Source organism: Vollenhovia emeryi, unplaced genomic scaffold (assembly GCF_000949405.1).
Source record: "Vollenhovia emeryi isolate VEMERY1.0 unplaced genomic scaffold, V.emery_V1.0 DF939129.1, whole genome shotgun sequence".
NCBI lineage: Eukaryota > Metazoa > Arthropoda > Insecta > Hymenoptera > Formicidae > Vollenhovia > Vollenhovia emeryi.
The window spans coordinates 384,420-409,177 of NW_011967237.1; the positions used below are offsets into that span (position 1 = coordinate 384,420).

The 24,758-nt window shown below is 48.3% G+C and overlaps 2 protein-coding genes across 2 annotated transcripts in view; both read right to left on the reverse strand.

Annotated features, from left to right (window-relative positions):
- Positions 1-4,713: 4,713 nt before the first annotated feature.
- LOC105568377 (Down syndrome cell adhesion molecule-like protein Dscam2) overlaps positions 4,714-24,758 on the reverse strand; it is a 72,911-nt gene continuing 52,866 nt past the window's right edge. The window contains exons 11-30 of the mRNA XM_012024008.1: positions 20,552-20,842; positions 15,632-15,751; positions 15,371-15,544; positions 14,994-15,290; positions 14,553-14,914; positions 14,107-14,475; positions 13,849-14,035; positions 13,489-13,776; positions 13,084-13,353; positions 12,524-12,755; positions 12,275-12,451; positions 12,023-12,189; positions 11,743-11,925; positions 10,911-11,078; positions 10,240-10,380; positions 9,206-9,396; positions 8,738-9,101; positions 8,240-8,297; positions 7,782-7,787; positions 4,714-6,703 (exon numbers count right to left, since the gene is read on the reverse strand). Coding sequence (XP_011879398.1) covers positions 6,619-6,703; positions 7,782-7,787; positions 8,240-8,297; positions 8,738-9,101; positions 9,206-9,396; positions 10,240-10,380; positions 10,911-11,078; positions 11,743-11,925; positions 12,023-12,189; positions 12,275-12,451; positions 12,524-12,755; positions 13,084-13,353; positions 13,489-13,776; positions 13,849-14,035; positions 14,107-14,475; positions 14,553-14,914; positions 14,994-15,290; positions 15,371-15,544; positions 15,632-15,751; positions 20,552-20,842 — 4,130 coding nt within the window. The 3' untranslated portion in view covers positions 4,714-6,618. The remainder of the gene's footprint in view (positions 6,704-7,781; positions 7,788-8,239; positions 8,298-8,737; positions 9,102-9,205; positions 9,397-10,239; positions 10,381-10,910; positions 11,079-11,742; positions 11,926-12,022; positions 12,190-12,274; positions 12,452-12,523; positions 12,756-13,083; positions 13,354-13,488; positions 13,777-13,848; positions 14,036-14,106; positions 14,476-14,552; positions 14,915-14,993; positions 15,291-15,370; positions 15,545-15,631; positions 15,752-20,551; positions 20,843-24,758) is intronic.
- LOC105568376 (Down syndrome cell adhesion molecule-like protein Dscam2) lies at positions 21,514-22,343 on the reverse strand. The gene has a single exon (XM_012024007.1). The coding sequence runs from the start codon at positions 22,183-22,185 to the stop codon at positions 21,841-21,843; it is 345 nt and encodes a 114-aa protein (XP_011879397.1). The 5' UTR covers positions 22,186-22,343; the 3' UTR covers positions 21,514-21,840.

A 24,758-nucleotide genomic window follows, 5' to 3' on the forward strand; every position in this document is an offset into this window, starting at 1 on the left:
CTGTTTTTCACGTCACAAAATTATGTTGTTGCTATCGTGACGTTCTAAACATTTTCTAACGTAATTTTTACGTTTTTTTTTATATAAAACTGTTATATTTACCAATAATTGCTAATTGCACGTTAGAGCAAGCTCGTTTAATTCGTTCCTTCAAGTTATTTTCTCAAATAAATTCCTGCGCATGCGAGTAACACAGAATAGTGAGTGAAATCAAATTTACAATAAAAAAAACGTATACAGCGTGTTATGTAACACCCGCCTCACCTCTTATTTATGAATAGAGCGGACTAGACTGTCGTGAGTCGAAAAGTCCTCTACCACGTTGCAATTTTCGCAATAGTTATCGAGTTATTAATTATTAAAACTCGCTGTCTTGGCCCGGTCTAACGCCCAATTCAAGCTCGCGGCGAGACACGGCCGTCCCGCGATTGCCGTTGCTAGCAATTGTTTACGGCCGGTATTTATAGTCCATTCTTAAGCCAACGGCACACGATACTATTTTTCCTACTGGATTCCTTACGAGAGCCAATCAGGATTCAGCCTTAAGTTATCTGATCGAAAACTCTGCATTCTGATTGGCTCTCGTAAGCAATCCAGTAGGAAAAATAGTATCGTGTGCCGTTGGCTTTATATTTAAGATCATCTTAAGTGTACTCTTAATGTATTTTTAACCAATCACCGAGCCGTATTAGCCTCTTAAGACAACACTTGAGATGATTTTGAAATATGAATCGACTATGAATACCGGCCTATGACACACGGCAAGGGCTACGTACAGTGTTTGCTGTTATCTAAATAAAATTATATAGATGATTATCTAGATAAAATTTTAGCGTTATCTTATCTTTATATAGATAATAAAAATAAGTATTAACTATATCTGCATCTTAGATGAAAGAAAGTGTTATTTTTACTAAATTATCTAAGATAACGTACAGATAATTTGGTTTAGGGCCACATAAGGTTAGCCACATAAAAATACTTAACAGTTACACTATTTAAATATTGGATGGCGTTGTAGACCATGCATTTATGTGTGTGTCATATAACTTAACCTGAATATATTCTATATCCCCCTTTATAATTTAAATTTTTCTATAATTTTTTTATAACTTTCTCTACTGTGTTTACATGAAGTCTTAAAAATATTATCTGCAAATTATCTAGATGAATCATCATATGATTTTATCTTTTATCTAGATATATTAAAAACGAAATCATCTTTATCTTATCTAAGATAAATTTATATATTTTTATCTTATCTTTAGCTAGCTAATTTTAAAATCATCTATGCACAACACTGGCTACGTATAATAAACTCCCCGCGCGCCTAGCAACGCCGATCGCGGGACAGCCGCATCTCACAGCGCGCTTTAATTGGGTGGTAGGCCGGGCTAAGATAGCGATTTGTAATAATTAATAACTCGTTAACTGTTGCGAAAATTGCAAAATGGTAGAGGACTTTTCGACTCGGTCTAGTCCGCTCTATCCGTAAGTAAAAGATGGGGCGAGTATTATTATACGTAACGCCCCGTATAAGTTTATTTTTTAAAAGCAATTGTTTCTTGCATATGCACTGGTACATGATTCGAAAGAATATAATCACAGAATAATAAATTACAGATACTCATATGATTGAAACAAGTTATATGATAGAAATAATTCTAATATTTTGACGTCACCATGATGCACAAAAAATGACCAAAAAAATGATGCCATCTTGATGTTTTCGTGACTAACATGTTCTACTTGGGAAGTTACAATTTTTAACGTTCCCGTGAATGGCCGCACAAACATGCAAAAAAGCAAGAACTAAAATACTTAATAGTGGATGTACAAATGTATAAAAAGGGTAGGAATATCTTGACCTTTTCACAGCCGAATTAATTTTTTCGTTCCAAGTTTATATTGATATGTTTTTTCGTAGAATGCATCTTAAATCATTGAGTCGTTAAAAAATTTTTAAGTGAGACGCGTGTGTCTCAGCGATCATGAAAGAGTTGGTATATTCGCGCAAAAGTGAGTCGGCGATTGTTTTAAGGTTTCTTTATTCAACGCAAAGTTAGACGCTACAACTTTGGTACAAAAACATAAAGTAGTGGCGTTGAGAGGAAACGGTACACTGCGAGCGGATCCTCGAGTCTCCTCGAGCGCGGGTGACGTGAGCTCTTTTCCTTTTGTTTTTCCATTGTCAAACGAGATTATCGCGTTCCCGCGATTCTTCCGCACGTACGCAAGGATCGTCAGAAGGGACACGAAGGAAACGCTTCGAGTTTGACAGGCGACGATGAGGAGGGCGGGACGAGGGCAAGGAGCGCGAGCTCGAAGAACCGCGTTCGCCGTCGTACGAAAGGAACAGCCAAACGCTTTCAACGCATATCATTATCAATCAAGCATACACAAGCGAGCGACACGCTTCGCGGCGTCTCTCCTAAAAAGTAACGTCGAGTCTTGCAAAGAATTACTTACGCAATATAACGTCGATCACGAGAAGCGCGACGAGCGAACGATGGGCTCAGCAGGGGGTGTCCGGCGAGGAGGGCGCGCGAGGGGGCGAATATATAATCTAACCGGGGGATGTTACTGCGAGGGCAAAGCAAATCGCGAGCCGAGATGTGAATGAAGCGGTGAGCGGTAAACGTGGACGTAAAAATTCTCAGTCTTTGAATCGTATTACTCGTTATCGACTGGTTTCAGCTGCGAAAAACATTTCATGTTTAGCCGAAATCCGAGATCCAACTGATTGTCGCTAAATTGCCCCGTACGCGGGTTCCTCCCCTCGCTGCCGGCCACCCCCGCTGTGGCCGCTCACAACATAAACGTTTATCACCTGTGCGACGTCGCGGACGTCCACTTTCGCTTAAGACAAAGGATAAACCGCGACCAAGGTAGCGCGCGCGGACGTGATCATATATTACTACGTACGAATGCATTAATATCGTTATCATCGTTATCGTATTAGCTCTGGTTAGATTCGGAAGCGATTCGAAGCGACAAAGTTTCGCGAGGGGGGGGGGAGGGGAGGGGAGTTTACGTGAGTAGAACGTGTGATACTGTTAAGTCGTTAAGGGAGTGACTTGGGACGAGAGATACGGCTACGTTAATTACGGTAAGAGCGCGATCGTAACATATACACGAGACACGAGGCTTTTTGCGCAGCCTTTTAAAATCACATCGATGAGTAAAAGTGCGTTGGCGCGTCGAGCCGCGGCCAGTCTCGAGCGGCAGAGGGTAGGAACTCCTCTGCGGGGGCGGAAGGCGACTCGAGCGGACCTGGGGTACCCTCGAAACGTCCCGGGGATTCTCACGGTCCGTATTTCCGTTTTAATTTCCATTCACGTTGGCGCGTAACAAAGGACTGGCAGTAGCAATTTAGGCCATATCATAATCGCGGCACGAATGAGGTTGACTTTGAGATGTAATAGCACCAGAATGTGTGTCAGTATCAAATAACGTTCGGAATGCTTGCTCTCTCTCTCTCTCGATGAAGTAAACCGGATGAGTCGAGTGAACGGTAACGCTAGCGAGGAACAATAAGACGTCCAGCACTTATCCGGAATTGAGTACAACGGGGGGATCGACCGATGTTACGATGTTACGGCCGTTGTCTCTCTCGAGGGTACCTGTCGGCCCGGTCGCCCGACTGGGGGCCGGCTCGCGCATCGCCTCGGCAAACAAATGCGACACCTAGAAATAGCTACTTACAACGTATGTATATATAGTATAGTGTTATATATAATATATATTTATATTTATATTTGTATGTATATATATCTAGAAATAGTATCGTGATAAAAACGAACTATGAGACGCGGCGTCGTGGCGTCGCGGCGCCGCGCGACGTCGGGCTGGTACCACACATACGCGCGCGCGCGAAGAGGCCCCGGAAGCATCCGCTTCGTCCGTTCGTTCGTTCGTACGTTTCGTTTCGTCGAACTAAAGCAAAAGACCAACTGTCCAGTCGTAGGACAGGCAAACGGGCCGTCTTCGTTTCGCGATTATCCCGTTCCGTCAACCAGGGCCCGACCTCTCGCCTCGTCGCGAAGACCCAACGATGCCTTCTCGCGACCATCCGTCCGACTTACGAGCTATCTACGTTAAACCAGCTTCTTTTATTACTCGAATCGCTTACACCTGTAACGATCATCGTCGCGATGCCAGTGAATCTTACGTACGGTACGTCGCAATCGATCGTAGAAGATTAGCACGGGGGCAGGGGGGGGCGATTAGGGCGGGGGGATAATTAGGTGTTTACAGCGGACTAAATATTTATATCATATAGGACGACAGCAAGTGTGTAGTGTGTATGTATGTGGCGTGTATTGCGTGCACGCGCCAGCGCGCGTGGCGATCAATGTTGTATATTGTAAATTGTGGTAAATCGGTGTGGCCGGCCTTGCCGTGTGTGTCGAAGCGTTCCCTCGATGGCTCGCCGCGTTGTTCTTCCTACGGACAGTCGATCGGTGTTCCTTATTTTTTTTCTCTCTCTCTCTCTTCTTCTTTACGCGTAACGGGACTTTTGCAACCCCTTTCGATGCGAGCGACGGGAGTGTCTCGCCTAAGCGGATCGCTACAAGGACGACGACGAAAGACGAAAGACGAAGAAGCGACGACGTTACCCTAATAAACCTTGCTCTCCGCGACGTCGAGACTCAAGTTCACCGATCGTCAAGGGGTGGGTAGGGGGCGGGCGGGGGGGGCGGGGACACAACCTTCGTTACGAAATTATAAATCGTTATATGTATATAGTATATGTGTACGTATCTATATATCGTACGCCCGCAGGGAGCGGCAGTGTGGCACAACCATGACTTAAAAAGCGACCAACTAATCTTCGTGTATACGCGTACATGTCGTTTATACGGTTTCCGTTTTCCCTTTTTTTTCCCTTTCCTTTTTCTTTTCTCCCCCATTTACGCAACGACGCTGCGACGAATGTGTAACCTAGGATTAATATCCCGGATATATATGTAGCATATATATATATATATCAGAAGACCCCCGTTAAATCCACCGTCGCCGAGAGCACCATCGCATGGGCCGCGTCTCTGCCGCGGCTGAGCGTCCGCGAACACGACTTCCGGCTGCGTGTTCGCCTTCCTACAGGACAAGTCTCTTCACGGCAGACTCTCGGGCCTCGAGCCTCCCGCGTGCACGTTCGACGATATAATAGCGAGGGGATGTGCAAATTCCCCCTCTCAGTCTCACCGATAATAATCGAAGGGTCTCCGCGTACGCGAAGACGGTCGGCTAATCAATGAGAGTTCGTGTCGTCGGGTGTCTCCCGCAAGTAACGTGGCGTCGAGCTCGAACGCGCACCCTCGAGGAAGACACGTATCGAAACACAAGTCACTTTCTTCGATACCGGTCAGTATCGGCAATGTTGGATATGCAAAAGAAAATCTCAGACCACGCGCGACGTCGAACGTGCGCGGAGGAGTTCCGGGACTCGTGAAAGTGTTATGGACAGTGAACCCCTATGCTGGAAGACCTACTGTCCATTTGAAGATGATGGACAGAGTGAGACGGACAAATGGTTCCCACTTCTGCCTCTTTCTACTGGTTCTGATTGGTCAACGATTTTCCATCACACTCCACGATATAAGTGACCGTGAGATCAGTAAACTCTATAATATACTCGAGTGAGTGGTCCCATTGTTTCCTATTGTTCTCGAGGTCGCCCGAGAAAGAGGGGTTGTTGGGTGAATCTCTGTCTCTTTCTCTACTTTTCATTGGTCAACGATCTTCTATCCCGCCTTGTACGAGTGAGATAGAAAATCATCAACTAATCAGAGAAAAAGAGACATCCTATTCACCCAACAGTATCTCCCTCTCTCTCGGCGACATCGAGAGCAATAGGAAACAATGAGATCACTTACTCCAGTAACTTACAGAGTGTGAAATAGAAAATCGCTGACTGAGAATTACTAGAGAGAGAGAGACACAGAATGTAGAACCATTTGTCTATCCCGGAACTGTCTCACTCTGTCCATCATCTTCAAGACGGCAGTAGACTTCCAGTATAGCGTAGAGTTCACCGGTTACGGACGAAGCCCCACGTGGGGCTGACCTCACGAATCGCTGTGCCTCCTTCGCCGGTAAGGGCAGTAGTTAAGGTCAGCCTTGGGTCAGGCCCTCCCACGGATGTTGTGCGTAATCGACTGAACCGTTTCGGAAAAGTTGATCGAGAAACGAGGCGGTTTCGTGAGTCCGGCCCTCCTCACCCAGGATCAAATGCAAACGAACGTACCCGAGGAAGTACAAGGAACGAGCGGAAGGCCGGAGAGAGCTCGGGGTAAGAAAGTGGTCGCGTGATATGGTGATTCGCGAGGGCGAAGGAGGCGGTCCCATTTCGCGAGGCGGGCCGCGGGATCCCCGTCCGTAATCACGTTCTCGAGAAGAAATCGACACGCGTACGCCTTACACGGTAAATCGTATCTACCTACTCGCGACGACGTCTCTAATTTCTAAATCGTAAATCGTTGCAAATTGGACCGACGACAGCACCGGGGGAAGAGTTGGCGTTGCGCTTCATTTCCGCTGCTCTCGGCTGCTCTCCTTCGCGGCCGCGCGGCTATCGAGAGAAGCGGAAGACCACGGAAGATGACGATTTACAGGTTACACTGCCACAGTATCGTAGGGTGTGAGGAGTCCCCCGTGACCGCCGTGGGGGGCGCCGGTTTGCCGGCCGGGAGCTTCGTTTCTGCAACAGGAATTTGCGTTCTTGGCACATCCGGCACCGACATCGTTTCACCACGCAACAATCCCTCCCCCCATTCGCTTGCAGATCTCTCCCGCGCGATTTTCCGCTGCAAATTTTATTGCGTTTATTTTTTTAACATTGGAAGAGCAGCGTTTGTTCAGTTTAACGGATCGATTGTTGAGGCAGAGATCTCTGTACGCGAATTGGGTGCAACAACATGCGCTAAAACAACAATTAGTAGCGATGACGACAATGATAATGCTATGAATAAATAAAATATAAAAATGACGAGATCGTAAACGTGTCGGCGCTCTGATGGAAATATTTTGCTGAAAGTACTGCGAGACCGATGGTAACTGAAACGAAAATGTTTATGGAAAAATTACTGTATTCATCTCAACATGAATATTCACAATTATTAATTCAATGCAATACTGTGAAATAATAAGGAAAGTTGAAGTAGACACTATTAAAAATAATAAAAAATTGCGAAACATGAAATTTATGGAATTTCATTAAAAACTGTGTTTTCAATGAAAAATTGCTGGGAAATCATCTTTACTGGAATAATGACGAGATGGCGATAAAACGAAATTAATTGAGAGAGAGAGAGAGAGGGGGATTTTCAAATACGTTTCAGCAAAACTTCATTGTATTTTCAGCAAGATATTTCCACCAGGATCGTTAATGGCGGAAGCAGCCCGAACAGCGGGTTTAATAGCGGTGACAGTAGCAATTAGCTGCGGTGAAAGTACGATCACACATTCTAGCTTCGAATTAGTTACACAGCTACACGTTACACATTCATTATTCATCAAAAGCTACATGCGAACACATGTTGTATTAGTAAGCGTTCTCGATGGAGAGAGAGAGAGAGACTGGGGGACTTTGTGTCCGGAAGCAACGTTTTTGAAAGGTCGTCTACTCTGGGGCGCCGCCGCAAAACACAAATCGGATAGCCGTAGCTTCAATGGGATGACGAAACTCAGTGGAAAATGGTATGACGCATCTCAAAAAGCTCTTGACATGTCTTTAACGTTTGTAACACCCTGACGTGATTATGTTTAAACGAACTTACGGCTTCCTGCGTAATTAGTCATGAAACAAGAAAAGATCAGACGTTCGTTAAAATTGTTAAACAGTCAAGTATCTCGAGGCTCCTCGAAGGTCGCTAGTGAACCACCGTGCACTCGATCGTCGTCAATCGACAATTCAGTCGCGCACAAACGGTCAAGTATTTCGTACGAAGGTACGGAGCGAGGATGCGGAATCGATAGCGTGTGATTCGTTAGAGAAAAAAAAATTGATCGTGGAGGCGAATCGGATTGCGGCCGGATTGCCGCGGCGAGCGATCGCGAAACGGATTCGCTCGATTCGGAAAAACACGCCGCGGGGCACTTTGCCGCGGTGTAACACCGATGTAATTACAGCTCGCTCGCGCGAAAGTGAAAATCGCTCGAGACACAGCGGCGGGAGAACGGTGTAACGTCATTAAACCGTTCACCGTTAACCAAAGCTCACTCGCGCTCTACTGACCTCTCTATGAGTTTACGCATCTCCTCGGTGGTCATGCCGTCCTTGCCGCGAGCATTCACTGAAATAGAAAAACACACGGCACGATTGACACAACGATTAAACTACTACGACAACACGTAGCATGCAATTTGTGGGAAACTAACGTAAACAATTAGGATTTTTAAAAAAAGGACGAAAAAAATAGTGGACAGAAAAAACACATAGTTCGCGCGGCGAGTCTTCTTCATTCGCGACTCGCCCGCCATGCGATACGTCCGCATAATGAGCCGCCGCACGCCTAATAATGCTTAGTGCATATGAAACGAGCATCAGTAGTAGAGCTGTAATCAGAGCGAGATCGTTCCCCGAGGGGGAGCATGCCGCTGGACCTGGCGACGGGCTCGAGCGGGAAAGAGGCGAGGCCTCGCGACTATCCCGATCGGACCTCGGGATCGAGTCCCAGCCCCATGGTCTCCCCCCGCGCTCGTTCTCCGAGCTGCCGCGAATCTTTCTACTGACCGCCGTAGTTGCGGTTGACAAGCTGATCGCGATCGCACTCGGCCTCGCTGATCTCGTTGCTCTCCTTGCTGTCGTTGAAGCTCGAGTTATTCTGATCCTGATGGTTCCTCGGCGGCGGTGGGGGCGGTTCCGGCGAGCCAGACATGGGAATGTTGCGTGCCGAGCCTACGCTGCGACGTCCGACCGATCCGCGGGATCCGTAGTGATCGTAAGGCGCGCCGTACTGTGACCCGTACTGCGACCCGTACTGGTCCTCCTCGGGAGCGCAGTTAGCCGGGTCGTCGTACTCGGGTGAGAAAACGTTGTGCGTGCCGCTGCCGCCTCCCTGGGACGGTACTCGAGAGTAGCGGCCGTTTTGACGGGGCTGCGGGGAGAAATCGGCCGCGATTTCAGCAGTAGTTATTCACTGTATGCATATACTTATAAAACATTACGTATAATACACTGCAAAAGACAGGTGGAAAGTACCATAGACTGAGATCCAGAGCGGCTGTGGGCAGAAGCGTTAGTCGGATGTCCTACGGGTGGTCCCATAGTGCCAGAGTGGCCGTTTCCTGGATGGGGGAAGGTCTGGAATTGCATAGCCTTGCTCGGGTCCATTTCCTCGCGGAATCCCAATAGGTGGAAGGTGGCGTACGGGCAAATCTCATCCTCCATACCTGCAAATGGACGATCAACCAGGGTAGACTCTGTCGCTAGGGGTAGAAAATCTACGAGACATTGTTGAACGATAAAGATTGCTATAAAGATCGATTGTGGCGCGAAAACTTTATTCCTACTCCAACAATTCCTGAGTTCAGCTTCAGGTCGAGAATGGAATCGAAAAAACAATTTTTTTTCCCCCCCGTAAGCAATCCTTCCCAGTATTGATTCTACATGCGTCTTCTACCCAGATTTGAGCAAAGAGCGAAGACATTACTTTTACTCACTTTAACGTTTCTTCTTTCCTCGATTCTCATTCTATGTTAAATCGTTAAATCTTCAGTAACTGATCATGCGAATTAAAAATGTATTTAAGTAAACTCGAGTCCATTGACGCCCGATCGTCGTATCGATTAATTACATTGTATGTAACAAAAGAAATGTCATTCTTCAATTAATTTGCTAACTTAAATTTTATTTATCCATTCGATCCAAGATGTTGAAAATTCCTCCTACTCCTGAGAATCTTAAAAATCGATACGATGATAACGGGCATAGAAACCTCTGTCTAAGGTTTTTGCCTTTTGGAAAGACAACGAGTAAATGAACGTAATTCCCCCCTATGTGATTCGTGTTATTTGTCGGCGTGCTATGAGCGCAGGCATGCGGAAACGTGCAAACATCGAGAAACGAGAGGTGCCGTTAAAGGTTTCATGAAACGACGGGGGGGATGGGACTTACGAAGACCGGCTGGGAGATGAGCCAGCAACATCGCCGGCTGCTGCCTGCGATGATCAGTCTCGTATGGCGATCGGGCGAGCGCCCGGATGCCCCCGTTAACCAAAATTGCTATTACCAACCTCTGTGCGGCGAGAGACCGTCCGCGCTGCCCATACGTGGTGGCGGTGGGCATCTCCTGTTGGGCGCGTAGTGACTCAACTCCTCATACATGTGTCGCCTGGGATCCCACGTCGAGTGGCTCCTTAACGAGCTAGTTCCACCTATCAAACACATACTACAAAGGTCGTACGACACGCTGGCGCCTATCAAGATTCTTCGTTCCCGCCAACTAACAGCCCTGTTCTCTTTAGAGACCCTTTAGAGGATTTAGAATCTCCGGGAAGTAGGTGCTTTTGATTTTCTTTTTCAGGTAATAATTAATTCGCAAGTCGGTACAATCGACACTCGCTAGGCACCAACGGCGTGGTAAGCGCAAACAAGTAGGAATGAACGTTATATCTCCGCTGGAGGGACATACAAAACTCGATAACGTATAATAAGAACATCTTGAAGCATGGCGAACGAAAAGAGAAACTGGCAATGATTGTGTGTACGGGTTCTGTCTGGCCTGGGGATCTGTCCAACACTGATCGGGAGTCTAAAATGTTGTATGTGCGAATCTCTCGATGGATCCCTTTCTCGTGTATCCCTTGAGAAAAGATGAAAGAAGGAACTATCGTGCCGATGCGACAACAACTAGACAAGTAGTTGAAACTGGTCTAAAAGGTAAGTGTTGGCAGTGGTGGCTTACTTATAACTGTACCTCGCTTGATACGATCGCAGGTGTTGTAGTTCGAGCCGGGCACAGGTGGAAGCTTGCGATTAGGTGGCGCGATGTATCCCAGTTCGTCGCGAAGATCGGATCTGCGTTTGTCCAGGGTGGCGCCGCCAACTCCGGTCTGCTGGTAGACTACGTCGTCTAAAACGAGGACGGTCGATTCAATAAATCCCGTGCGTGCACCTCGACATTTCTGATCTTACTGCTGATGTATCACATTCATTATATGTATATGCCATCACCCACGCTTGTGAAATAAAAGGAAAACGCAGGAAGAGGGAAAATTATGAAATATTTTTGGAGAGGATGTCAAGACTAGGGTGGTCGACGCGTGGATCGATCGTCAGGAAATTATTACGACAGTATTACAAGATTATAAAATAGCGGTAGTATCTGCGACCAGCATATATGTTCAACGTTCTTCTTGATTAGTTCAAGAGAGATTTCTCAAGATTTCATTTCCCGACCAACCTCCACCGCCTCTATGCGACTTAACGAGTAAAAGTAATGAAAAAAAATTTGTATACATTGTCCCTCGTAATATTTCTCGTCGGCTGAAGAGATACCTCGCAGCCGTGTCTGTTCCGGGCCTCGAGTTCGTCTCGAGAGCGCCACGCAAATGACTACTATTCCTACTATTATGACAACGACCGTCGCGCCGACCGGCACCACCACGTTTACGTCGAGCCAGCTGGGTAACCACGGGAAGTACCGTCTCACATCCGCGGTGTTGTCATTACCGCCTTTACTTACGGGAGGTGCGATCGTGCCTGTGCGAAGGAAACAAAAAGTAGATAACGATTACCTTTATCGCTACCGTGACCCTTCCCCCTGAGAACGCAGATCACGATGACGGCAACGATTATAACGAGTATAGCTGCTACCACGGGTACGACCAGATTTAAGTTAGCCATGAAAATTTTCATCGGGTCCTCATCGTTGCCACCACCGTTCACGTCCGGCAGCTCGCGGGCCGGTGCAATGGTGCCTGGAACAGAAAACGCGTTTCGGCGACCGTTCAATCCAGCCACCATTGGCACCGGCTGCGAGGCGTCGCTGTGCGTCGCACGACCGCCCGTACTCACCGCCAGTCACCGTCAGAGTCGCGAATTCGTACTCGGCCACGGCGAAACCGGCATTGTTGTGAGCCGTGACGCGCAAATGGTACCAGCTAGCGGGGTCCAGATCCAACACCACGAAATTACCGCCCGGCTTGACGTTGTTCGAGACCTGGTTCCATTCCTGCTGCATCCTGAAGAATGCGAAACGCGCGCCGTTAACATATCGATCTCGATATCAGATTGGACGTTCGCCGTTGTATTATCTTTTCGTCTTACTTCTTCTTGTGTTCAACAACGAAGTACAACATCGGGCAGCCACCGTCCGACCAGGCGCTCAAGTGCAGAGTGATGCTATTCGTGGATACCTCGATGAACCTCGCCGCTTCGGGGATAATCGGTTTGGAGCCCTTTGTGCGCGTGTTCAGGATGTCCGAAGGATCGCCGATTCCAATTCTGCAAAAGACTCTTATGTATACAAAACGTTTCAATGCAACAATCACTTTACATTTCTGACGATAAAGTTACCCGTTGTAAGCTGTGACGTAGATCTGATATCGGGAGCCGCACCACAGATTCTCCAGAGTATATTTCTGTGCTGTGGAGCTGATCTGAACGGTTTCCCAGTCGCCGAACTCGGGTTTGTAGTGGATGGTGTAGCCATGAATCGGTGCATTATCGGTGGGATGAGGGCGCAACTTCATCGTTAAAGAGTTGGTGGTAGTGGCGGTAAGGGTGACCTGCGGCGAGTGCGGAGGAGCTGCGAAAATATAACGTTAATTTTAATATGAACGATATGCTGAAATCGGTAAATACCCAGATAACAATCTTGCGCGTAAATTTTATTTGTCTTATGCATGCAAACTTGTATGAGATTTGCCCGAGTTTTGCTCGTAAGATATGTTTAGTCTGTGCTTTTGCACGCAAGTGATAAGCTCATGTATCAATATATAATTTTGTGCGCAAATATCCAACAACTCATTTACAAAAATGACTCAACAACGCAAGCAAAATCCTATTTCAGTGCGTCGTCATAATGCTAGATGTTTGCGCGCAAAATGTTTCCATGTGCCAAAATATTTATGTACCGTGTACGACCAGCTGATGAGTCACGGTGTCGTGTCCAAAGGAGTTTTCCACGTAACAAGAATATTCCCCAGCGTCCGCGCGGTCGACTTCCTTGATGAACAGCGATCCCTCGGGTAATTGTCTCAGTCGGTCGCTCGGTTGAAGAGTAGCGCCTCGTACCTTCCATGTCACTTCCGGTGCGGGCACGCCGACAGTGAGACACGGCAGCTTGACGTCTTCTTTGTATGTTGCGGTGAACTTGTCGTCGAACGATGCAATCTTTGCCGGTACTGTACGCGTCAAATATAAAACACTTAGAACCCTTTTTCATTTATAATAAGCCATGAAACTTGTAACTGGCTCGCCGATGCAATTTCTCGCAATGAAAGTACAAATTTTAAGCGAACTACGAAATAAGAAATTACCTCGAACACTTGGTCCCAAGGTCACAATTTTGGAAGCTTCACCTTCGCCAATATTTGTACTAGCGGTCACCCAGAATTCATATCTGAGCTGTTTGTCTAATCCAGACGCTTCGTGAGTTAGTTGGTTCGGCGGTACTTTCTGGCTAGTCGGCTCCTCTGCGTTATCCGCTTTTGTGTAAACGGTATATTGAGAAATAATTCCGTTAGGCTGGCTGGGTGGACGCCATGAGATAAGAATGGATTCCGAAGACATGACTAGTGCTTTGATAGCGATGGGAGCTTCGGGCGCTGAAAGTAGACACGAAGCATGTAGTACTCCGACAAAAATGTGTTTTATACATTGAACAGTCTCCTAATTACCATCTTGCTCGGTCTGGCAGTGAATCGGTGCGGACTTAACGCCGTCTCCGCCGGATGTGAAAGCTAGAACCTGCATGCTGTAGTTTGTGTATTTCTTGAGGCCGTGCAAAATGGTCTCGCTGGAAGACGTAATCTTGGTGTCCTTCGTATTCTCGTCGTACCATGTGTCGGACGGTCCGTAGATGACCTAAAGCAAATATTTAAAGATGCTACTGCAAAAGGTTTTATGCCTCCTTATCGAGTCGCGTTTTTACTAACTTTGTAGCCGGTGATAACGCCGTTGGCCGCGCTCAGTGGCGGCGACACCCAGGACACTCTGATAGTCTGAGAGGTGAGGGTTGTGCAAGTAGTGTCATGAGGTGGTTGCTCGGGCACGCCTTCTGCGGTGTGCTGCCTGCGTTCCTCGCTCATCGGTCCGGAGCCGACCTTGTTGAATGCCTGAACGACCACGCCGTACTGAGTGTAGGTCTTGAGGTTCGCGATCTGCAAGTGGTGCTCCTTTATGTCTTCCTTGGAGAAATCGACGGTCTCAAACATGTACGGCTTGTCCGACGACTGTCTGTATCCAACGTAGTAGCCGAGAATCTCGCCGTTCCAGTCCTCGCGCGGGGGCGGTTTCCATGTTACCTGACGGAATTTACACTTATTGCACGTAATCCACGTATATCACGAAGCGATCACAACGCAATTGTTCCACTCGTTACCTTGAGCGTGTGCTGATCGAGAGCGTCCACTTTAATGGAGGTTGGCGGGCCAGTAGGTGCTTCCTCAGCGGTGATAATAGTGACCGTGTCAGACGGATCGGACGTACCAATTTCGTTCTCGGCGACGATTCGAAGATGGTAGGTGGTCGCGGGTCTCAGATTGTACACTCCGGCTACGTTCTGTTGCGAGCCAGGCACGAGCACACGGTCGATATCAGTCTCCCAGGAACCCTTGCTGATCTTGTACTCGATAACGTATCGTTTGATCGGGCTATTTCCGTCATAAGGTGCAGCCCACGATAATTGCACCGAACGCCCTGATTTATCCAACACTTTGAGACCATAAGGAACTTCCGGCACCTCTAAAAAAAAAACATACAAATCAGATCTTGAAAAACTTATTGTCGATTTATCAGTAACAAGTTATGTATAAGAACCAACCTTGTACGATCATGTTAATGCTGGTGTCATCGCTGCCAAAGGCATTCGTGGCTACGCAAGTGAACAGGGCGGAATCACTCCTTTCGGTTCGTTTGATGCTCAGATCGGACAATACTCCGTTGGCCAAGATTTCTTCGCGAATGGTATAACGAGGATCGCTCTTCGTGTCCAATCTCTTGTTGTTCATGTTCCATAAAATGCCGATTGGTTTCTCCCCTTGCGCCTCGCACTGCAATACGGCCGGTTCTCCACGACGAGCGGTCTGGTTTCTCAGTTTGATTTCAAATTGCGGAGGGGCTGAGAAGATATTGCAAAAGGGTGATACAAAGCGCAACAGGAATTACGGCAAAATGCAACAACGATTGAACGTGAAATACCTTGAACCGAAATAAGAATGACAGCCGATAACCCTGATCCAATGCCGTTAACTGCCTCGCAAAGGTAGTAGCCTTCATTCGTCTTTTGTATGTTGTTAATAGAGAGGGTGCCATCTTCCACGCTAATGTCAGGGTTGCTCAACTTCAAGTCGGTATAATCTCCCGGCGTGTCCCCTGCGAGACGGAACAGACGGCGTATACTTGGCGCACGCAAGTAGAAAGGTTCGTTATTTGTCGGACTGCGTTTGCAAGTGCACTCACCAGCAGCTCTCTTCCACGTGACCTGAGGCTTGGGGAACCCGTCGGCTTTGCATTCCACTCGTGCATCGGATCCTTGAGCAAATGCCTTATCGGTAGGTTCCAGGATCCAACGAGGAGGTACTATTGCAGAATAAACAGATTAGCCGTAGTGCACTTTTGCGCATACGGGATTGTGCGGTATCCAGGAGCCAGTCGCTTGAAAACTCGAGTCGTTCACTTTTTAGAAATCTTGGAACTCGCTATTTGCAATGACAAAATTCTTTATTGGGTTGATAAGACGGTACCGATTTACACTTATTTAGTTTTATTTAAATAGGCAACTGTAATGTATAATTATACTAGTGTATTTACGATTGCCTTCCTCAAGTTCCATGAAATCTAAAGTAATAACAATAAAAAGAAATCGAACGAAAAAAATGAATTTTTGAATTTTCTCAAAATTAAAAGTGTTTGTTCGTGTTTAAAGTAACACAAACGAAGTTGCCGATTGACAATTATATATTGGATGTTAAATATTTCTAATGCTATTAAAATCGACGAAGACTCGAATTGTGGCAATTTTATCGCATGCAGAATAGAACGCGACACGCTCCTGCTACTGCGATGAATAGAATGTACACGGCATGCGGGATTCTGATATGATTATGCGGGTGTCTAATGCATGGAACAGAGAGATAGAAAGTGAAAAAGAGAGGAGATGCATGCAGAAAGAGAAAGAGAGAGAGAAAGAAAGAGAGAGAGAGATAGAGTGTGAGACTACGATTCAGCTCTGAAGGAGCTCAACGACGAGCATGCACGAGAAGCGCTATCGAATTTGTTACTCGAGCACGGTGCACCATGCTGTACCGCATTTACGAACAATACTCGATTACGCTCGTTCAAGTGATAATCGCATGCATATTTAAGTGTCTACTACGCTACATACGCGTCTACATCTACAAAATGAACAAGGCAAGATGTGTGGTGAGAGAGAGAGAGAGAGAGGTGATGAGGGGGTCGAGGAGGGGCGTGTTTGGGGGACTTCATTCGTGGATGTAGATGAATTCATCGTGGGGGAAGTGAATTCTGAGATATGGTTGGATGGTCGGTCGGTCATCTTAGCACAAGGACGCGTTTCAGCGCGAATGGGGGGGTACGGTGAGGTATAAATCGACACTCGAACGTACACGAGACGGACAGATATGCAACTTGCGTGTGAGACCTACGCAATCCTGCGATCGCAAAGTGGCATTTAGATTGTCTGTGCGCTACGGCGGCGGAAGCGGCGAACGCGTTCTCTTCGTCGAAGGATGTAGAAACGCGATGAGATTCGCGTGCGAAAGGGAAGGTACATCCTGAGCGTCGCGTTACTTCGCCGCGGGGATGATCGAAGCCAACGTAAAAAGTCGCAGAAGAGCGGCTGACGATGAGAGCAAGATAACGAGGCGGCAAAATAAACGAGGGAAGGCCAACGGCTCGGCAAAAGCTATCGTTTCTCGAAGCACGAGGGAATTCGGAATTGATCTTTGCTCGTTCGCTCGCTTGAAAGACCGGCGTCATACACAGTAAAGAGGAAATTACAGCAGTAAGAAGTAAATATAGAGAGAGAGGCAGAGAAAGAGAGAGAGAGAGAGAGAGAGAGAGAGAGAGAGAGAGAGAGAGAGGCAGAAAGAAACAGAGTTAGAAAGTGTGAAGAAAAGTGGCAAGACAGCGAGAGAAAGAGTATACGCGCGAAGAAGGTCGTCACCGGCGACGAAAGCAACGCTCTGTACAAGTTGGGCTGAGCGCGAGCTCCAGCCAACCAAATATGAAATGTTTCCAGAAAGCTTTTCGCCAACAGGGGGGGGGGGGCGGGGGAAAAAACACACGATCAGCGTCACAGCAACGATGAATAAGATGCAACCAATCAAGCCTGCACTCAAATACTCGCGCGGGACCTGCGCGGCCGCGGCGTTTCTTAATTTTTTTTTTCTTATTTTATTTTCATTCCGAAACTTCGCTCAACCATCATTATCAACGTCATGTCATTCTCAGTGCTCCGTTCTTTACTCTGGACCTAACCGTGGACTCGTAAGGTTGCCTCGTGGATCACTCTGCCCGACGGATTACTAGCGACACACGCGTAACGTCCGCCGTGCTCCGGTGTTACCGGCTCGATCAGTAGTATACTCGTCCGTGGGCCGAGTTTCCCGACGCTGAATCCCATGAACTGCGACAACGGTTCGCCCTCGTGGGTCCAGGCGATCTCGATCGGCGTGTCGCCTATCGGCACCATGCATGCCAATTGGGCGGCCTGCCCGGCATAGATCGGTCGGTCTCCAAAATCGAACGGACTGATCCGTGGCAGGACTGCAACGGAACCGGCAGATAGACCCATGCACCCGTAACGATCCTCCGATTTCCCCGGGATTTCTTCGCGACCGACACGAACAATCGCGTCGCGCGGATCGTCCGTAGTCGTTCGTTTCGTCGTTTTTCTGCAATACGCTCTTCCGTCCGAGAATTTAACGTCGCCTCTCCTTTCCATCCGGCGTGCCGTTATACTCTCCGTGGATCGCACGACAAATAATCGGTTGCACTAAACTAATTACATGGAATAATCCGAGAGTCGGCAGCCCTCCGATCGAATCGACTGATGAGATAACGCTTCGGGAACCGAGCTGTCGCGATGAGAAAAGGGATGCGGAGTGACAGAGAATGAGAGACAGTTCTGGGCCGGGAGAGAATGGGAGAGACACGGCTCATCTCGTAGCAATCGACGCCTCGTATTCGATTCAAACAGTCGTGGGCACAAACTACTCTCGCCTATGCGAATCAGCTAAACGGTTTAACCTCGTTACTAAGGAAGAGAACTCTCTATAGACAGAAGGGAGGAGTATGCGTCGAGCAATGCAGATTTCCAGACACATATATCTCGTAATAATATCATTACAACAATTAGGACAGACAGATTGGAGACTTTACGACTTTACGTGAAGCGGCAGCAAGGATCGTAAATCTAACATATCGAAACGCTCTACTGATATATAAATATATATATATATATATAATATAAAAATCTACAACCGAATAAAAGGGGTGAACGTACCACTGCTTTCCGCTCAAATAGTAACACGCATACAAAACGGTAGTACTCTCACTACGCGTACGCCCGTTAAACACCATCATCATGCCGCGCGGTTTCGCTTTGTGTTAGAGAAAATATATATGTATATTTTTTTTTTAAATATTTTGTTCTCTGTTTTACTGGATGCTTCTGTGATCGTGTGTTCGTTTTCTCTGTACCGTTCACTTTCAGATGGGCGCTGTGCCGAGCACTGCCCGCTGGATTATCGGCGACGCAAGCATACTCCCCGGCGTGCTCGCCCCTAACGGCGGGTATCGTCAGGGCCGAGACTCTATCCCCCAACGCGGTGATACCCACTCCGTCGCCCACCTCTAAATGGCGACCCTCGAACAACCACTTGAGCGAAATCGGTGTGTCCCCCTTCACGACCGCGCAATGGACGATTATCAGATCGCCGGAGTTGGCCTCGTCGAACGCGAACGGCTGCAGATGTGGAGCGACTGCCGGGAGATAGAGAACGGACAGAAACTAGAGACAACAGGCAATAATAGACAAAGAGAGAGAGAAAGAGACAGAGAGAAGGTGTAAGAGAGACAGAGAGAAAAGAGAGAAACACGCGGGCGAAAACGTCCCGCTTATCAAGGCGAGTCTGCGCTGCGTGAGATTTAAGACGCGATACCACCACCACTTTTCAGCCCAGTTTCCGTAATCGCAATAACCTGCACTCGTGACCGCATCCGCAAAAAATGGCAGAGATCGCAAATCTGAACTCCATCGCGCAGGGATCGGTACGAGCGCGACGGAACATTTGACCGGAAATCGATTTCGGTTAAACAAGTGTCTACGGGAAGAAGCGGCGGTCCAGGATGACGGGTGGAGAAGCTGCTTGGAGCGGGGGGGGGCGGGGCGGGGGCGGGAGCGGGAGAAATCGCAGGACTCAACGAAATATCGAGTAGATTCTTGCGGATCAGTAAGTATGCACCGTTCACAATGAGATCGGCCGAGAGCTCGTGTCTGCCGGCAAGGTTTTCCGCGACACACGTGTACGTTCCAGCATGGGTCGCCTGGACGGATCCTATGCTCAGTATGGCGCCGCGTCCGCCCAGATCCACGATCGAGATTCCGGAATGCGGCGAGATCGCATGACCGTTTAAGGTCCAACGGAGCTGCAAGGGTGGATCGCCCTCGACCACCGCGCACGGTACCGTTACTACTTGACCCGAGTTAAGCGGCTCCTCGCCGAACGAGAATGGCAATAATTTCGGAATGACTGGAAGAGAGAAAGAGAAAGAGATCAGAAAGGGAGAGAAAGAGAGTCTTGAAGCCGCAAGTCGGAGATCAGCGCAGGCGGAGTAGCACGATTGTCGAATCGACGACGGGAAGTCGTGTTATCGCGCGAAACGTCCTCGCTCCCCTTTCGTCCTCTCTTCGTTTCTTCTTCCCACCGCTTTAAGATCCGTGTTACGGCGAGCGTGTCGTTCTTGTATTGTATGACACTGTATGTTACGCGATGCTAATCAACAATCAAATCAAAAGAGAGTACAGGCATGTATAACCAAGGAAATTGAGGGGTGAGAAAAATGTCACGTTCAATAACAGCATTCGGTGACTAGAGTGACAGTGACGGGCTCTAGAGAACACAGACACATGTCGTGCTACAAGTAATATGAAAAGCGAAGAAACTCAAAGAAAATAAACAAACGACGTGGGGATAAAAATATAAAACGAGGGCGAGAGTCCTCGAGAAATCCGTGGGGGAGGGGGGGGGAGAGAATGCCGGAGGGATGGACAAATCAGACGAGGGGTAAATTCGGGCGAAAGATGGCTAAATACAGAAATGCGAGTCGCCGCCACAGACATGTCGGAAGGTGTACCATTCACGTCCAGAATGGCCGAATGGGAGACCGATCCAGCCGCGTTTGAGGCAACGCAGGTGTACTCCCCGGCGTGTCGCGCGGCTACCGATTCGATGGTCAGTTGCTTGACGCGCTTTCTCGTGTCGGACACGATCACGTCGCCGTGATAAGACTGTATGGGACGGCCGTCGAAGGTCCACGTGATCTCCAGAGGAAAATCGCCTTTGGTCACCACGCACTGCTCCGACACCAGGTCTCCGGCGTTAATGGGTTTCTCGCCGAAGGAGAACGGTGCTATCTGTGGGGAGACTGCGAGACGAATAAGAAGATAAAGTATAACGGCTCGAGAAAGACGGAATAATCGCTTGTAGTGTTTCTTGCGAAATCCGATGAGTACGCACACTTGGATTTCTCTGCTTGGAGAGTCGAGAAACGAGCAGCTTTTGCGATTTTTCTTTGAAACGGCGTGAAACGTAAGATGCGAGAGGAATAAAGCTGAAGGTTGCTTAGGTTTTTCATGACATGGATCGATATCCGAGGACCGACTCCGTTAACGACAATAGCTTTAGCGATGTGAATTTGTTGTTAGGAAGGATAGCTTTCGAAATACTTTGCGGGATAAAGTGCTGGCGGTGACACTACGTCTTGACATGCGGCTCTTTTTTTTTTTAAATACCATTGACCGATAGAGCGGCGGAACGGCTGACGGATCCGACAAGATTGCTCGCGACGCAGCTGTATTCGCCAGCATGACGGGCAGTCACAGATTCAATGGTCAGAACGGATGTCTTTTTCCCGGTATTCGTAATTATCACGTCCGGATGAGTGAGACGCGTAATAATTTCGCCATTGAGGCTCCACCGTATTTCGATTGGTAGATCACCCTTTAAAATGCTACACATTGCGGAGACTTGCTCGCCCCAATTAGCCGGTTCCTCACTGATAGAAAATGGAGCGATTTGCGGGGCGACTGAAAACAATCGCAGAAAATAAAATCAATACAACTGCATCTACAAAATATATATACATAAATCCTTTTGTTAATCGATCAAACTCGTAGAATCACACATATAGGCTTCGTATAGCTTCTTCTCCTTTAATAATCTTAGGTACGTGTCTTTTACTAAATCTTCGTGTTCGTACGATTTGTCAATTGCCAATTATACCTCACGCGACGGGACGGTTTCAGAGGGGTGCCGTGTTATCGCTGTGTTACGCGAGGATGGGAGAAGAGTTTCGTCTAGGTACGTTATGCTCGCAGGCAGAATCCCAAGCTGTATCTGTCACTCGTAGCGAGGCACTTCGCTTCATGCAATGCCAGTACCGTTCACAGCCAGGGTGGCGGAGTAACTCGTCGCTCCGGCAGCATTCGAGGCTGTGCAAGTGTACTCCCCGGCGTGTCTCGGGCTGGCGGCCTCGATTGTCAGTAGACTAACTCGCTTGCTGCTGCTTGCTATCGATATATCTCCGTAATTTTCCTTGGTGATAGGCACGCCGTTCAGCGCCCACGACACTTCGATCGGCAAGTCACCCTTCCCGACCGTGCAGACCGACGAGACCGCCTCGCCCCAATTCGCGGGCTCGTCACTGATCGAGAACGGTGCTATCTGCGGAGCGACTGAAAACGATTTTCCAAAGTATGACAGACCCATTCACAGACGGACCCGTCGAGTACGAACACCTGCGCGCGAGTAACTGCACCAGTGCACGAGGGAAAAATCGTTGCAAAGATGTTTTAGAAGATACTAAATGGAAAAAGACATTGTTCAAGTCGCAATCTAATTCGCAGTCTTGGTATCGGTTTCCATTATTATTTTGCGCACTCCTACAAGTATCTCCTACCATTTCTATGGCTATGCCTCCTTCCATATACAAATAACACGACAAATAATAGTTTCAAATTCGAGAAAGATGTAAAGATAGTCGAGCTCAGTGAGAGAATATCTGCAATGCTGTTGCTGCGAGCCGACACAACGTGATAAGATAGCGGGGCGTAAAATCTCGGCGAATGCGCGATAAGGCCAGACGACAGATAGACGCGTCTCCTCATCGTACTCCCCGGACTCGGCGAAGCGTGAGGGAACGTTGAAAAGATTGTGAGCGCGGGTGAAGAGGCTGAAAGGGATAATGAAAAGGAGGGACGGTTTTGTCTTCGCCCGGCGAAGGAAGAATAGCCGAGACGTTGTCGCGTGTATGCACGTGTATACATGCGCGCGGTGTTACCGTTCACGGCTAGAGCGGCCGTGTGGCTGGTGGCTCCGGCTTTGTTCGACGCGGTGCAAGTGTACTCGCCGGCGTGTCTAGCCGCGACAGCATCGATCGACAGGACGCTGAGACGCTTGCCCTTCGTGACAGAGAACTGATCTGTACTCTCGGCGGATATCGGCTCGCCGTTGAACGCCCAGGTAATGTCCATCGGGAAGTCACCCTTGAGGATGGAGCAGGTCGCAGAGATCGCCTCGCCCGAGTTTACCGGCTCGTCGCCGAACGTGAACGGGAAGATCTGCGGAGCAACTGCGATCGCGGATCGCGCGTGAGAAGCACGGTAAACTGACACCCCCGTCGACGTCGAAATCCCCGCGCGATTCTCTTTACGGTCTTTACGGTCCCCGCGGAACAGTCGTCGGGAGCGATCGCGGCGATCAGGAGCAAGGGGTCGTATCGTGAGATCAAGACAATGCGATGAGCGGGTTTATGATCAACTATGAATCGCAGTGATGGATTAGGCAAGTGCTGTACGACGTTTAGCTGACGTGCATGTGGTGCTTCTGGAGATGTGTAGGTACCGTTGACAACGAGGATGGTCGAGTGGCTGACGTTGCCGGCTCGGTTCGTAGCTACGCACGTGTACTCGCCCGCGTGCCTCGCGGCCACGGATTCGATGCTGAGAGCACTCATATGTTTATTTATGTTCGTGATCGTGATATCCGAGTCGTGCAGACTAATCGGTTTGCCGTTAAACGTCCAAACGATCTTTACGGGAAAATCGCCTTTCATAATGGAACACGTTGCCGAAACCATGTCACCCCAATTCGCCGGTCCGTCACTGATCGCGAAAGGCCCTATATGCGGCGCAACTATAATATTATAATAACAAACAGTCAGAGATAAATTCCACAACCGTTAGGGATCTAACTTTATCTAAACTACTAACGAATAAATATTGGATTTACAATAATTGGTAGAGTAGAGGCGTATGTCCTGCGCCCGTAGAAGCATCGTCGATTCTTTCGACGGTGCGTCGAAACTGTTCCTAATGTCGCTAAAATAGGAGGAAGGGATTATCGACGAGATTTTTCAACATCAAACTGGTAACGTTCTCCGTCGCGCTCTCGCGCGGCAGAAAGGGATTGAAGGAAATCGTGGGAGTGATAAACCGCTCTGCACATGCACGATAGGGCGAGGGTAAGAAAAAAGCTACACGAAACGCAAGACGTGGGAAGACCTTTATACCGTTCACGGCCAGTGATGCGGAATAACTCGTTCCACCAGCGACGTTGCTAGCCGTGCAGGTGTACTCCCCGACGTGGCGTGCCGTCACGGCATCGATCGTAAGCAGACTGACGCGTTTGCTGGTGCTAACTATCGATATGTCGGGATGATCTCGAGAAATTGGCTCGCCGTTGAGTGCCCACTCGATCTGGATCGGGTAATCGCCCTTCAATACCGTGCAAGTCGCGGTAATGGTGTCGCCCCAATTCGCCGGCTCCTCGCCGATCACAAACGGCATGATTTCGGGGGCAACTAGGGACGTGTCTTAATTATAAGCCCTATTCCGCCCTCGTCGAACGCTTTAAATGCCGTGTCTCGCCAGATCCGTGTACAATGCCACGTTTACTAAGCTTACAATTGTAATGGATAGCAACATCTATAACGCGTATACTCGAGTCTCTCTCCCTTCATCCTGCGATGTCACGAGCCTGTCACCTTCGTCTAGATCTGAGAATGTGAGGGAACGTGAGGACCTCTTGGGAATGAGTGTGTGAACAGTATCAGTGTCAAGCTACATGAGTGGACGACTCAGACATGCACTGTAGAATTAATAAAAACTTCGAAGAACGTCATATGGTACCATTGACGGCTAAGGAAGCGGAATAGCTTGTCCCACCGGCGGCGTTAGTGGCTACGCAAGTGTATTCTCCGGCATGGCTAGCCGTGACGGCGTCGATCGTGAGCAGGCTGACGCGTTTGCTGGTGACGATCGTTATATCGGAAAAATCGTGAG